We start from the raw sequence: 14,005 nt of genomic DNA, 5'->3' as shown, positions 1-14,005 counted from the left end.
AGGTGGTTCCCACCACCACCACCACCACCAGCAGCTTGGGTGTCCCGGCTGTGTCTAAGCTGAAGAAAGCAGAGGCACAGCAGTGGGATGGCCCTCAAAGATAGTTCCATTTCCAAATGCCCCATTTGCACACAGACACCCCATTTGCATGCAGGTGGGTCTGCGAGACAATGGGGTCTTATTCCTCCCGAGGTGCAGCAACCTCCAGCAGGCTGGATGCTGGTAGGAGGGGCCTAGACCTGCAGTGTTTCCTTGCTCAGCTATAGGCTTCATTCCTGAACTCAAACATTAAGGCCAGTACATGTGAGTGAACAGCGCACCTAGGCCACGGATGGCATTGGTTCCTGCACCCAGCCTTAGATTCAACCCTTGGGGCCACTCTGGAGCCAAGAAGGGACTGCCAAGCCACCTTGGCTCCACCTCGAGTGTATGCATAGGAAGTGATAAGCACAAAGGGCTTGTCGTCCTGGGTGAAAGGGACTCAGAATGCAATCAGCCTCTGGGAGAAGACCATCCCCAGGGATGCCATGCCCTGTGCACTCTTGCTGCCTCTCATTGGCTCCAGGGTGGCCCTGCAGATCTAAGTCTGACTGCTTTCCAGGCCAGATGGCTGCCACTGGTTGTCAGCTTGGGCTGAGCTGAGGCGCCACAGGCCAGTACTTCACTGTTTCCAGGGTGGCTCTGTGGGCCAGATCTAACCACAGTGGGCCATTCCTGCTCTATTGTCTTCTTACTACATTGAGTGAATTGTAAAAAAATATCATTTCCAAATTTTCTTGTCCCAGAGTTTTTTTCTTTATCAATCCCATAGTAAGTTCTAAACACATGTCTACAAATTATATTCTTTAAAATTCCATTTAAACTTAAAACATGTCTTTATTGAAAATTTAAAACACAAATACATTTAACAACCCTTTATCCATTTCCACCATAACTTTGTCCAGTATCTTGTTACTTTTTAAATGTTCCGTACAGAGGATCTATAGCTACTCTTTATTTTATTTGTTCCACAAATTACTAATATAGTTCAAGTCAGTAGTCAGGAAAAGTATATTCTTGAGAGCTGCTTAGCACCCCCTCAAATAAAAGATAAATATCATGACTATCTAATAGAACTTTTGATCAGCCACCTCCTGCTGAGGTCTTTCTAGAAGTTAAATTATAATTTCCATCATCCCATATTTTCAATAGCCAATGATACTAAGATCAGTTGTTCTCTGAATCAGTTCTGCAAATTCCCAAGGGATTCCAATTCTATGTAATAGCACAATAAATTTGCATAACCCTCTAAATATAATTCGGAAGATAGGATTATTTCAAGTGACAAAGGGGAAAATCTTTGCTTTAAGCTTTTTAGAGGCAAATGCTTGCATCTAGTATCACTTGAATATTTAAATATTTCAGCATATTTAAATATTATTAACACTGCCTGTCTTGCTACCAACAAAAACTGTTTGGAATTCTCAGAAGAAAAACCATGGATAAGATCTAAACAATGATGAATGTTTGAACCTGTCCATAAATGCAGATTCAAATTGCATTCTGTATAACATGATGTATCAACACTATACATTTTCCGATAGACATTTATCTTATGTCATATAATATAGATTTGGCTATACAGAAGACCAATTTGAACTCTAGCAATAATGTATCAGTAACAGAAAGAAAGGTATATATGAAGCATTGTTCTTTTGTCCCATATGAAAGCAGTCACGTACACATACAGATATTTTTGATATGCCAGAGAAGGTTATTTTTTCATCTCCAAGATGGCACTGCCTTGTTCACGGTGTTTAGCACTGCAAATATTACAGAAGTGTAATGAAGATTCCTGGAAATTAAAAAATAGATTGGTTTTATAATATTACTGCATCTTTGGCAGCAAATGAAAACAAAACTAACAAGATTATGACTTTTTTAAAAAAAGTGCAACCAACATTACTTTATTAGCAGAATTGAAATAAGAGGTTATATTTTTTGCTTGTTTTATTTAATAAAGAGTGAAGTTTGGCCAGAGCATTACAATATTCACCCTTAAGTTAAAATTCATATACCCAATCTATGGTTCAAATCCATTAACTGTGTCACATGCAGTCACATAACAACATTGTGATAGTGTTTCGTCAGTTTCTGGCAAAAAAAAAGAGAGAGAGCTCATTTGGGAAAATGGAATTCCTTAACAACCAAGTAATTTACTTAACAACAGCAGTGACTTGTTTTATGACTATTTATAAAAACATTGTAAACTTAAGTCAGTAACCCGCTTAAAAATTGCAATGACTTATGACTAAGATTCCAGGTTCAGTTGTGCTTGATAAGTGAGGATTACTTGTATCTCACAATATTTTATTGTATTGCTTTACTATATATATATCATGTTCATATTCTTTGAAGTAAAGGCTTTGATATAATTACAAACTACATTTGATAGCAATTTGCTTTAAGAATGATGGATTGTACTGTTGCAAAAAAAACCCCACATTCAGATTTTTTTTTTGCATGCATGGTGTTAATCAAATGCTTTTTCCAAGATTAATAAATATTTATGAAATATGCTCAGTATGAAATGTGCCCCCCTATTTTGTAAACTGCACTGATTCTCTGTTTGCTTTGAAAAAAACCCAGAAAAAGACCCCCAAAGACACTTGACTCAGCCGGTCAATTTGCACGCTTCCTGCACCTTCGCTGTGCTTTGGCCAAACCTATCTGCTCACTTGAGGAGGGTATTCCCACTCCTGCGCACCCTCCCGACCCCACAAGAGCTGGCAGGAGTCACATGAAGAAAGTCATATTCATGGAAGCCGCCACTACAATTTGTGCTCGCTTCTTAGCTGTGGGCCTGTTCCCTTTCCATCGTACCCTCCTCCCAGATCCCATTCCCACCCCACCAGCCCTCGTGATAGTGATGTTGGCATTGGCCATGGCTGACTTGGGCCAATCTCTTGGGGCAGAGAGCAGGTCGCATGACCAGGTCAGCAGGATGCCGCTGGAGAGAGGTCAAAGAGCCACATGCAGCTCTGGAGCTGCGAGTTGATGACACTTGGACTAGGACAGTGATGGGCAACCTTTTGAGCTTGGTGTGTCAAAATTCGCCAAAAAACCGAGCATAACTCGGGTGGTGTGTCACCTTGAGAAAAAAACCGGAGGGTCAGGAGCGGTCCCAGCTACGTCTTTTTTTTCACTCCCCTCCTCCTTCCACACGTTTTGCAGTCATGGCGTTGTGGAAAGAAAGGAAGGAAGGAAGGGGGGAGAGAGAAGAAGCGTGCAACACAGTTACTACTTGGGAGAGAAAGAGGGTGGGGGGGAGAGAAAAAAAAACTAAGGAACACCCCCAAGTCAGCCTTTCTATGCTTTGATTTGAATTAGGGTTAGTTAGGATGTAAAGCTTCGGGGTCTCACTTTCAGGTGCCTCCAGCCCAGCTTGTGGTGCATTGTGGGGGAGAAAAGGTCCCTTTTATTTTGTCTCTTTTTTTTTTTTTTGCTGCAGTCAAAATATCAATTCATCCAAGACTGTGCCCTGGGCAGCACGGAACTGGGGTTTACTTTCGAGTAACATGCATAGGATGACACTGCGATCTATTCAACCCACTCAACCTACTTGATCTTCTCAATCTACTTGATCTCCTCAAACCTTTCCCCCCTCCTCGTCCCCACCCCTCCCGGCATGTGCTTTTATTTAGAGGGGAGTTGTAAAAATCTAGTTACGAGCCGCCAAAGGAGGAAGCAAATGGCGCCACGTCCACGCAGTTCTTTTTTCGGACTCTCTTTTTTGCGAGCCCGGCATGGTTTTTTTTATTACAAATTAATAACCCCTCATCCTTTACGTTTAAACCGGTAAGGGTTTACCTTAGTACCGTCTCCTGTAACAGCTATAAGAGGAAACGGCGCCTTGAGCAGGACTCCGCCGAGGGGTTCCAACTATTATTATGACTACAGCAGCAACTGCTGCTGCTGCTGCTACCTTACTTCCGGGTTTACAAACTCAGGACAAGACCCATCTCGGCGGAGGGGTTTCCATTTTTCTCTTCCGCCCTACCCGATGCAATCGCCCCAAGGGGAGGGGCCATCGCTCACTGCTCGTGGAGGGAAAGAAGCGAAGCAGGGGAGGGGAGGTTGGAGTAGATTTCCTGGCGGAGCAATATTTGTTTACGGGATGAGCAGTTTAATGTAAGCAAAGTAGGACCCCAGGGTAAATAGCCCTGGGAGTGAAATTAAAATTGCAACCGGTGCAATTTTTTTTTAATAGGTGCAAAACAAATTTAAGGGGAGAGGAAAAATAATAATAATAATTGCGCTTGCTGTACCTGCTTGCAGTCGGTGTGAAATTGGAAAGTGGGGAGATTTGCATCTTGGCCACTCCCTAAAGCTCCCCGTTTCTCCGGCGGCCGCGTGTCACCGAAAATGGCTACGCGTGTCAGTGCTGACACGCGTGTCATAGGTTCGCCATCACTGGACTAGGATAATGTTCAGAATACAAAGAGGTTAAATTGGTCACTTACTGTGTTAGGTTCAGGAAAACATTCTTTGTGGAACATATGCCTGCAATGGAATATTATTACACTGAAAGATTTAGATGCATCTGGCAAGGGGAAAGAGAAAAATACATGATGTACATTAATGTAAGTAAGTAACAAAAATCAGCAAAATATTGTACTATGATAAAATATTACTTTATTAATGAGGAGATATTTATGAACATTTTTCAAATTTCTTTCACCAATTACATAAACTGAGATTTTTTCTGTGTATTCATGGAGATAGCCTGTAACTATGTATTATTATGTGGAAATGTTAACATCTAAAAGTCATTAGAAATACCTAGATATTTCCTACTGTTTTATAGCTTTATCCAAGAAAGATTGTCTTGTAATGTTCTGTTTGCATGTTAGTGTGATTGTGACTACATCTTTCAGTCAATCCTAATACCTGATGGTTATTTACACAGGTCCATGTAACTTTTTTGCATTTTCTGAAGTGGTTTCCCATTGCCTGCTTCCTAAGGCTTTTGATCAGCACAAAATCAACCACCTGGTTTAATGGCTAAGATAAAACTAAAATTCACTGTCCTAATTTCTAGCCTAGTGCCTTTAACCACTCATACTATACTGGCTTTCTAATGTCCTGCTTACAAATGCAAATACTCCCTACCCCTATATTAAGACACTCCATTCTTTTAAAAACATTCCTTAGGCTATTGTAATATTGTGATTCCATTATTGGCAGTTGGAAATAAAAAATTTATCAGAAAGAGAGATTGCTGTATTTTTGCACTAGAAGGAAATCGAGAAAAAAAATTGCCTCTTTCTTTCAGCAATTTGCCTCCTTGTAGCAAACAGCAAACAGCCTGGCCAGCTTCAGCACAGTTTGATTTATCACAAGCTATTGATTGACAACTGGATTGTCCACCCAGAATACTGCCGGTAAGTTGTTCCAGGCTGCAGGGATCACTGCTGCATATTGCTGCCTCTGCACACCCTACCTTTGGCCTCCACATGTCCCATTTTTGGTTTCCATGTGTTCTGTTTTTGGCCATTCCAGGCAGCAGTGATCCCCACCACCTGGAAAGGGCCTAAACAGGATGTGTGGGCAGGCGGAGTCTAAAAATGGGATACACAGAGGCCAAAAATGGGGTGCACCCCTGATGATAATAGGCAGCAGTAGTGGTGATCCCCAAAGCCTGGAATGGGCAAAAAATGGGATACACAGAGGCTGAAAATGGGACAAAAGAGTCTGGAAATGGGATGTGGGAGGCCAAAAATGGTGTGTGTGTATAGGTAGTGATGATGGGTAGCGACAACAGTGATCCCCACAGCCTGGAAGAACAGTTGAACTTACCTGAATGGTCTTCTCGATGCACTGCGAGGAGAGTCCAATGTGGGTTATTCTTCAGCCTCATTGGCAGAGACTGAGTTAAAAATTAACATATTTATTATGTCCCACCCCTTAGCTGCCCTATTAGGTCAGTCAATAAAAACGAAGGAATAGTATAAAACAATGAAACTTTTTATTGACTGCCCTATTAGGTCAGTCAATAAAAACGAAGGAATAGCGTAAAACAATGAAACTTTATTAACTATAAGTACCGTATTTTCCGGCGTATAAGATGACTTTTTAACCCCTGAAAATCTTTTCCAAAGTGGGGGGTCGTTTTATACGCCGGATACTGATTCCACGGCCGGCGGAGGAAGTGCGGCGGCGGCGGCAGGCTCCGGAGGGAGCTCAGGCGGTGGCGAGAGGATGGGATTCCGGGTGCCGAGTGCCACCTGCCCGCCGTTCCAGCGCCTCGGCCTGCTCGCCCGGCCTCTTGCCCGGCGGGAAGAGAAAAGGCGGCGGCGGGAGTAGCGGAGGCGAGGCGGAGAAGAAAGAAGCGGCGGATAGCTGCCGAGGCACCGGCTAGAGGGCTGGACCCCGCCGCTTGGTGGCGGGAGCGGCGGCAAAGCGGCAGGGTCCAGCCCTCTAGCCGGTGCCTCTCCAGCTATCCGCCGCTTCTTTCTTCGCCTTGCCTCCGCTACTCCCGCTGCCGCCTTTGCTCTCCCCGCCGGGCAAGAGGCCGGGCGAGCAGGCCGAGGTGCTGGAATGGCAGGCAGGTGGCGCTCGGCACCCGGAATCCCGTCTTCTCGCCACCGCCCGAGCTCCCTCCGGAGCCTGCCGCCGCTGCTGCAGAAAGAGAAAGCTGGCACCAGGCTGCGTAAGGGAGACTCTCCTGGGCGCGAAGCTCCCTCGCCAGCGCCGCGAACTGCTCCGACGCCTCCGACACCAGCCGGTAGCGCCCGAAGAGGGGTAGTCTTATACGGCGAGTATATCTCAAATTCTATATTTTAACTGGAAAAGTTAGGGGGTCGTCTTATACACCCAGTCGTCTTATACGCCGGAAAATACGGTAATATAATAAAGGAACTGGAAAGTGTGTCCCTGGGCCAAATAAGCCGGGAGGGTTTGGACTCTCCTCGCAGTGCATCGAGAAGACCATTCAGGTAAGTTCAACGGTTCTTCTCCACTGCACTGCTACAGAGAGTTCAATGTGGGATATACCCAAGCACAGTAATCAGGGTGGGATAGGCTGGACCAGGGGCGCTGGTTTGCATACCCTTTGCAGCACTCTTCGGCCGGAGGCTGCCTCCGCGGAAGCATAGGCATCTAAGCGGTGGTGTCTTATGAACGTTGTAGGGGCGGACCAAGTTGCCGCCCGACAAATGTCTTCAATTGGAGCTTGAATAGCCCAAGCCGCATGTGGCCGCACTCCTGGTGGAATGAGCGGTCACTCCGGTTGGCAGAGGAGTAGAACTTGCCTTATATGCCTCCATGATGCAGTAGCGGATCCATCTGCTGATCGTCTTCCCTGACACATTGGTGCCCATAGATGATGGGAAGAAGGAGACGAATAGTGACTCAGTTCTCCTAAAGGGCTTAGTGTGGTGTATATATACTTTTAATGCCCTACGGACGTCCACCTTGTGCCATCACAATTCTAACGGATGTGATCCATGAGTGCAAAAGTCAGAAAGAAGAATGTCCTAAGAGCGATGAAATCTAGAGTTGATCTTTGGCATGAAACAAGGATCTAATCTCAAAGTCACTCTGTCAGGGTGGAAGGTACAAAGGTCCAGTCTGACAGATAGTGCCGACAGCTCTGAGACCCTATGTGCTGAAGTAATTGCCACCAGGAAGGCCACTTTGGCAGACAGTAAGCGTAGTGGGACATCCCTTAATGATTCGAATGGAGGATTCATAAGAGCCTGTAGGACTAAGGGAAGGTCCCAAGATGGAAAACGATGGATGATTGGCGGAGAAAGGTTCGATGCTCCCCTCAAAAAGTCCTTTATCTGTGGATGGTGGGAAATCGGGGATAAGGGATCAGGTCAGAGGACCATGGCTATGGCCGCCACCTGTCTGCGCAGGGTGTTCAGTGCTAGGCCCTCCTCAAGGCCTTTCTGTAAAAAGGCTAGAAGTTGGAGTACAGAAGACACTTGATGTTGTATCCCCTGGGCTCTACAAAAATGGCAGTAGGCAGCCCAGGTGGCCTGATAAATACATGTTGTCGATGGCCGATGGGCCGCTTGGATGGTATGTATGACCTTGTCAGGAAGATGTTCCCTCCTCATACAGTCATCTTCAATTGCCACACGGCAAGTCTCCACCACTGAGGGTCTGGGTGGACTATTGACCCTTGAGAGAGGGAAACCTGGTGTGTGGGAGCATCCATGGCAGGAAGATTGACAGGTCCATGAGATCCGCAAACCATGGTGGTCTGGGCCAATATGGTGCGACTAGGAGGATCTCTGCTCGTTCCATTATGATCTTGATGACCAACTCTGGGAATCAGATAAATCGGTGAGAAGGCATATAGAAGACCTCTCGACCATGGGGAAAGGAGGACACTGACATGCTCCGCTCCTGGGGATGGGAATCGGGAGAAAAACGGTGGGACCTGGTTGTTGCGGTGGGCCGTGAATAGGTCCATGGTAGGTCTGCCATAGCGGTGACAATTTCCTGAAACATCTCTGAATTCAGGCACCATTCCCCTGGGGCGAGGATCCTGTGACTCAGCCAGTCTGCTTGTATGTTTGATGTTCCTGAAATGTGTTCCGTGCGGATTGAGGCTAAATGTAGCTCCACCCAAGAAAGGGGTGTGTGGGCCTCCTGCATCAGTGGGCCTGATCTCGTGCCGCCCTGATGATTCACATGTGCACGAGTCACTACATTGTCATGATTAAGATGTGTTGTCCCTCGATCAAGTCCTCAAAGCTCAGTATTGCCTTAAACACTGCCCGGAGTTCCAAAAGGTTGATGTTGAAGCCTCTCAGGTCCTCCTGTGTCCAGAGGCCTTGTGCCACCTGAGAGCTTGAGTGAGCTCCCCAGCCCGATAGGCTGGTGTCCATAGTGATAGTCACCTCCCAGTGGTAGAGAAAGGGTGACTCCTTGGTTAGAGCTGAGGAGGTCCACCAAGGCAGTAGTAGTTGTGATAGGAATGCCAAGGTTACTCTGCTGTGATGTTGTAGATAGGTCACCATGGCTGTGATTTTCTCCTGCCTTTCTGATGAAAGGAAGACTCTGCATTCTGTTGTGTCTATCATGGTACCCAAATGGTGTAGGTACCGAGTAGGTTCTAGGTGATTTTTGTCGTAGTTGACTGTGAAACTATGGAGTTCCAAGGACTTGTGGTTTCTGTCAAATCTCTCCGGGCCTGCTGTGGACTCCTGGACAGGACAATGATATCGTCCAGGTAGGCTAATAGGCATAAGGAGTGCATCCGGAGGTTGGCCGTCCACACATCTAAGAGCTTGGTGAATACCCTCGGGGCTAATGACAAACCAAAGGGCATGGCTCAGTATTGAAAGTGCTGATCCTGGAAACAGAAACGGAGGAAGCGACGATGTTGTGGGTGGATGGGTACATGCAGATATGCTTCTTTGAGGTCGATGGAAGTAATCCAGTCCTGTTGTCGAATGGACGCCAGGATGGTGCGGAGAGAGTGTATCTTGAATCTCTGATAATGGACGTATACATTCAGCTGTCGAAGATTCAGGATTAAACGGCATCCGCCAGAGGCTTTGGGGACCACAAAGACTATTGAGTAGAACCCCTTTCCTCATTGCGCCGATGGTACTGGCTCGATTGCCCCAATGTGCAGTAAATGGTTGACTTCTTGGGACAAAAGAATTCACTTCTGCAGATTGGTTAAAGTTGGGCATTGTATGAACCTGTTTGAAAAGGTCTGTAAGAAATTTATCCACAGGCCTTGTGCCACAGTGTCCAATGCCCAAGTGTCTGTAGATATAGCCTCCCAAGATTCGGTGAAGGACTGCAACCGACCACCAATGGGGATCCCTTCTAGGGAGTCACTTCTGTCTACAATATCCGCCTCTGCTGGACCCTCTGAAGGACTTCCGGGGCTGTTGGAACAGTCTGTTCCTGTCTCCGTATCCGGTCCTCTCGGATCTGTAGGATGACTGGTTGTAGGGCCCCTGCCCATAGATCCTGGAGACCGGGGGCGCAGTCATAGAGGGGTCTACTCGAAAGGGCTGCCCCATCTGTCCTGTCTCCTGGCCGTCCTTGGTAGTAGCTTTTTCTTATCTTTATCTTTTATCAGTACAGTATCCAAGGATTTGCCAAAGAGTTTTGATCCTTGGTAGGGCGCTGTGGCCAGGTGCCACTTTGACTTTGCATCTGCTTGCCAGGACCTTAGCCACAGCACACAACGTGATGAGAGGTTCATTGCAAGGGCTTGAGAGGAAAATCTGGCTGCCGATAAGGTTGCATCCGCTGAAAATTCGGCAGCAGCAATGAGTTTGTTAATATCCTGCTGTAGGCGGGTATCTTCTGGGCCCAGTCTAGGTAGGATGTCCTGTAGCCTCAGGATGGATGCCCTGTTGAAGAAGGATGCAGCCGAAGCTGCTCTTAGAGACCATGCAGATAGTTGGTGCTTCCTTCTGGTTAGGTTCTCCGTCTTCTTGTCATCAGGCCTTAAACCGTCCGCCATGTCCGACGGTACCAAGGCGTTGGATATCAGTGCTGTCATGGGTGTGTCCACTGATGGATATTGAAGCAGGTCCTCTATGTCTGGATTGAAGGTGTAAAACCTCCTGTCTAGCGCAGAAGGCCCTAGTGCTGTGGCAGGGTGTTGCCAAGGTCTTTTTATGTTCTCAGAGAAGATGGGAGACGAGGGTATATGTTCCGAGTCTTTCTGAGGTTTGGTGAAAAGATGGACGGCAGGCAGTATGCCCACAGATTGGCCTACCGGCTTTTCTGTGGTTTCTAAAGCCACCATCTGCTTTGCCTTATTTAGTAAAATGCGGTAAAGGGATGGTTTGAAGAGACTAGCCAAGGCAGGTTGCTCAGGCAGGTTTGTTTCGTCCTTGGAAAGGTCATCTTCTGGGTCTGTGGCAGCCTCTCTTGGCATCTGTTCCTCTTGGAAGGAGTCATGCTGAGAGGGAGGTGGGGCTGGTGCTGTCTAGAGGTCTTGGCGACTGGTATGTGGTGGTACCTGGAGCGGGCGCTGCTGTGCCCCAAGCGTAATGCCCTGTGAATAAGCCAAGGCAATCATGTCCTATAGTGATGGGGACATAGTTTGCCAAGAGTCCATAGGGACATAAAATCCTGCTGCAGTTGGGGTGAATGTTGCTGCTGCAGGCGGAGGCTGGGCAAATTGTTGCCAAGACTGGGACGGTGGCCTGGCCCATTCTGGTCTTTGGGCCCCATCAGAGAGTAAAGGGGCGCTTAGTGGGCGATCTGGGGACAGATCTCCTGGCCTATTAAAGGTGGGCCCCATATAGGGTAAAGTTGGCAAAGTAGCTGGGGCTGAGGGGCTCAGTTGATGGGCAGGAAGAACGCTAGCTGATGGGCTGGTCCCAGACCTATTCCTTGCTGCCTGCAACTGGGCCTCAAGGGCCTTGATTTTTTCTCTGACTCTTTCAGTGCAGTAGAGGATTGAGAGTTCTTACTTTTAGTTTTTGAGGCATGGCTCACTCGATTTGGCTTAAGACTGAGGCATAGTGAAAATTGGTACACTCACAGATCAAAATTTTCCTCAAGATAAAGGCACACCAAAACGCTCGAGCAGAGGCTCTGACAAAATGGCAGTGTGCATGTGCCCGCAAGCCTCATTGAGGCACTAGCCTGCTTGTCACACCCTGGCACCCCAATGACTGGTTGCTGCCTAGTAAGGGGGTTGGCCGTCAGCTCCGGTTGCCATGGCAATGCCCAATCAAAGTGTGCAATGTTTTTGGCATTTTTGTGAATCCAAAATGGCGGGCGCTACTTGTCAGCAGCACTGTGGATCCGTTTAGCCTGGAAACACCCCCAAAATTGCGGGTGCAACTTTGGGCGGGAAAGGCAATTGTACCGACTTTTTGTTGTCGGTAATGCTAGCCCAATTCGGCTTCCCTCTGGCTCCGGCGGCTGCGCTGTCGGCAAGTGAAAGTAAATGAAGCTGACAAACAGCTGATACAGACTCGCTTGACAAGGAATCCCTGGTACGGCCGTTTGCAATGCTTGAGGGGGCAATTTCATTGTCGCTGGAGCTGACCAGGATATTTGCTGTTTGCTGCAAGGTGGCAGAGGATAAAAAATGGGGGCTGGGGGGTGGGCAAGGCTTCATCAACATTCGCTCTATAAGAAAAGAACGGGGTCCCTCCCGCCACCCATTGTTGAACAGGGAAATCTTTACTTTTTGTTGAGTGGCTTTATTTATTTTTATTTTGTTTGCCAAAAAGTGTACAAGGTAATGGGTATGGGTATGGTATAAACATAAACAAAAAGCAGAGTAGTCTAGAGCCTCGCAGAATCCCTAGGGAGATGGGCGGCCTACAAATTGAACAAATAATAATAATAATAATAATAATAATAATAATAATAATAATAATAATAATAATAATAATGCAGGTCTAGGTAAATTTGGACAGTAGGACAGGGATGGTAGGTGTAATGGTGTGCTTATGCACGACCCTTGCAGACCTCTTAGGAATGGGGTGACAGTCTAAGATTAAAGTTTGGGGGGTTTGAGGAAGACATATTGGGAATGGGAGATGGGTGGCATACAAATTGAACAAATAATAATAAAGGAAGTATAGGTAAATTTGGATAGTAGGACAGGGATGGTAGGTGCAATGGTGCACTTATGCATGGCCCTTGCAGACCTCTTAGGAATGGGGTGACAGTCTAAGATTAAAGTTTTACTGGGTTTGAGGAAGACTTATTGGGAATGGGAGATGGGTGGCGTACAAATTGAACACATAATAATAATAAAGCAGGTAAAGGTAAATTTGGACAGTAGGACAGGGAGGGTAGGTGCAACGGTGCGCTTATGCACGACCCTTGCAGACCTGGGGGTTTGAGAAGACGTCTTGGAAATTGCAAAAATCTTCAGGGGGAAAAAGGAAAATAGGTACTGTACTTCTTTACAGATTGGGAGCCAGGTGATGATCAGCTATCTGGTTTAAAGTGAAGTCTGAAAGAGTGATACTGCTTTTGACAGCTCTTTCCTATTCTATAGTTCGGTATGGATTTCAATCTTGGGACCTGAGTCAGAACACACCTTTGTGGAGTTTCTTCCATTCATTGAAAATATCTCTCTATCCTCTGCCAATGTCTAATAGAATTACCTAAGTTCTAGCCATTGTTGAGCTGCTAGAACAGTAGCAAAGAAAGATTTATATTGCCTCCATGGTGAACGACTGCTGGAAAAAATGCTCATCATTGGCATCCTTCAGTCTCAAAAGGCTATGGTATTGCGTTCTAGAAAGAGTTCCTAAAATGCCATATGCAAAGTTGGAGTAAGTTCTCCAGAGTAGGAGGCCTGGGTAGGTTAGTATGGAGGATAGACTGTTACTCAAGCAGCAGATCCCCACTCTCCACGTCTCTGAAATGGAATGGCAAAACCAATACAATTGATTCCAGCTATGTCACGGGAGTTGTCAGAACGTGGCTGTACACAGTCATGAACTGCTTCCGGGACTCTGGATTTTGCTTCAAGGTTCATTCCTGAAGCCTTCTCCAATGATGGATATAGTCACAAGGGAGTGCAGGTTTGGAGTCAGTTTCCCTTCTCCTAGAAGATGGTTCTGCCACTTTATCTACCTTTTGTAGATAAAAAAATTGCTAGAATGCAGTATAAATTACAAATAAGGAAATAGCTTTAAGAATCATCTTGCACTGAATTAATGGTCTTGGCTAGTTTTGAACCATGTTGTGACTTATAACAATGTTTAAATGAATGCATTTCTCAATTCAGTTAGATATGTAGTGTAACCATGACCCCTATTCATTATTCATTCAAATCTAGTTATAAACGATCTTGATTTAGTTAAAATAATTGTTGGATATTAAAAAGGTTGATTATAGCATGAATTGGGATATTTAGAACTCTGTGCAGAGGTTCTATAAATTATATTGCCCAAGATGATGATTATGTCATTTGTTTAAATACTGTACTTGAATATAGCTTGACTTCATTATTTTTTTGTGGGAAGTAGAATGTATTGCAATTTTTGTTTTTTGCTCTGCT

General features: G+C 45.9%; 1 protein-coding gene across 4 annotated transcripts in view; it reads right to left on the bottom strand.

Moving 5' to 3' along the window:
• Positions 1 to 856: 856 nt before the first annotated feature.
• The window catches only part of VPS41 (VPS41 subunit of HOPS complex), a 496,439-nt gene continuing 483,290 nt past the window's right edge, over positions 857 to 14,005 (bottom strand). For all 4 annotated transcript variants that reach the window (XM_070726287.1, XM_070726291.1, XM_070726289.1 and 1 more), the window contains 2 exons: positions 4,503 to 4,582; positions 857 to 1,834 (listed from right to left, as the gene is read on the bottom strand). In XM_070726287.1, coding sequence (XP_070582388.1) covers positions 1,754 to 1,834; positions 4,503 to 4,582 — 161 coding nt within the window. In that variant the 3' untranslated portion in view covers positions 857 to 1,753. The remainder of the gene's footprint in view (positions 1,835 to 4,502; positions 4,583 to 14,005) is intronic.

The sequence above is a fragment of the Erythrolamprus reginae genome, chromosome Z (genome assembly GCF_031021105.1).
Source record: "Erythrolamprus reginae isolate rEryReg1 chromosome Z, rEryReg1.hap1, whole genome shotgun sequence".
Lineage (NCBI taxonomy): Eukaryota > Metazoa > Chordata > Lepidosauria > Squamata > Dipsadidae > Erythrolamprus > Erythrolamprus reginae.
Note: the sequence above shows the minus strand (reverse complement) of the source record. Positions and strands in the feature narration are given on the sequence as shown.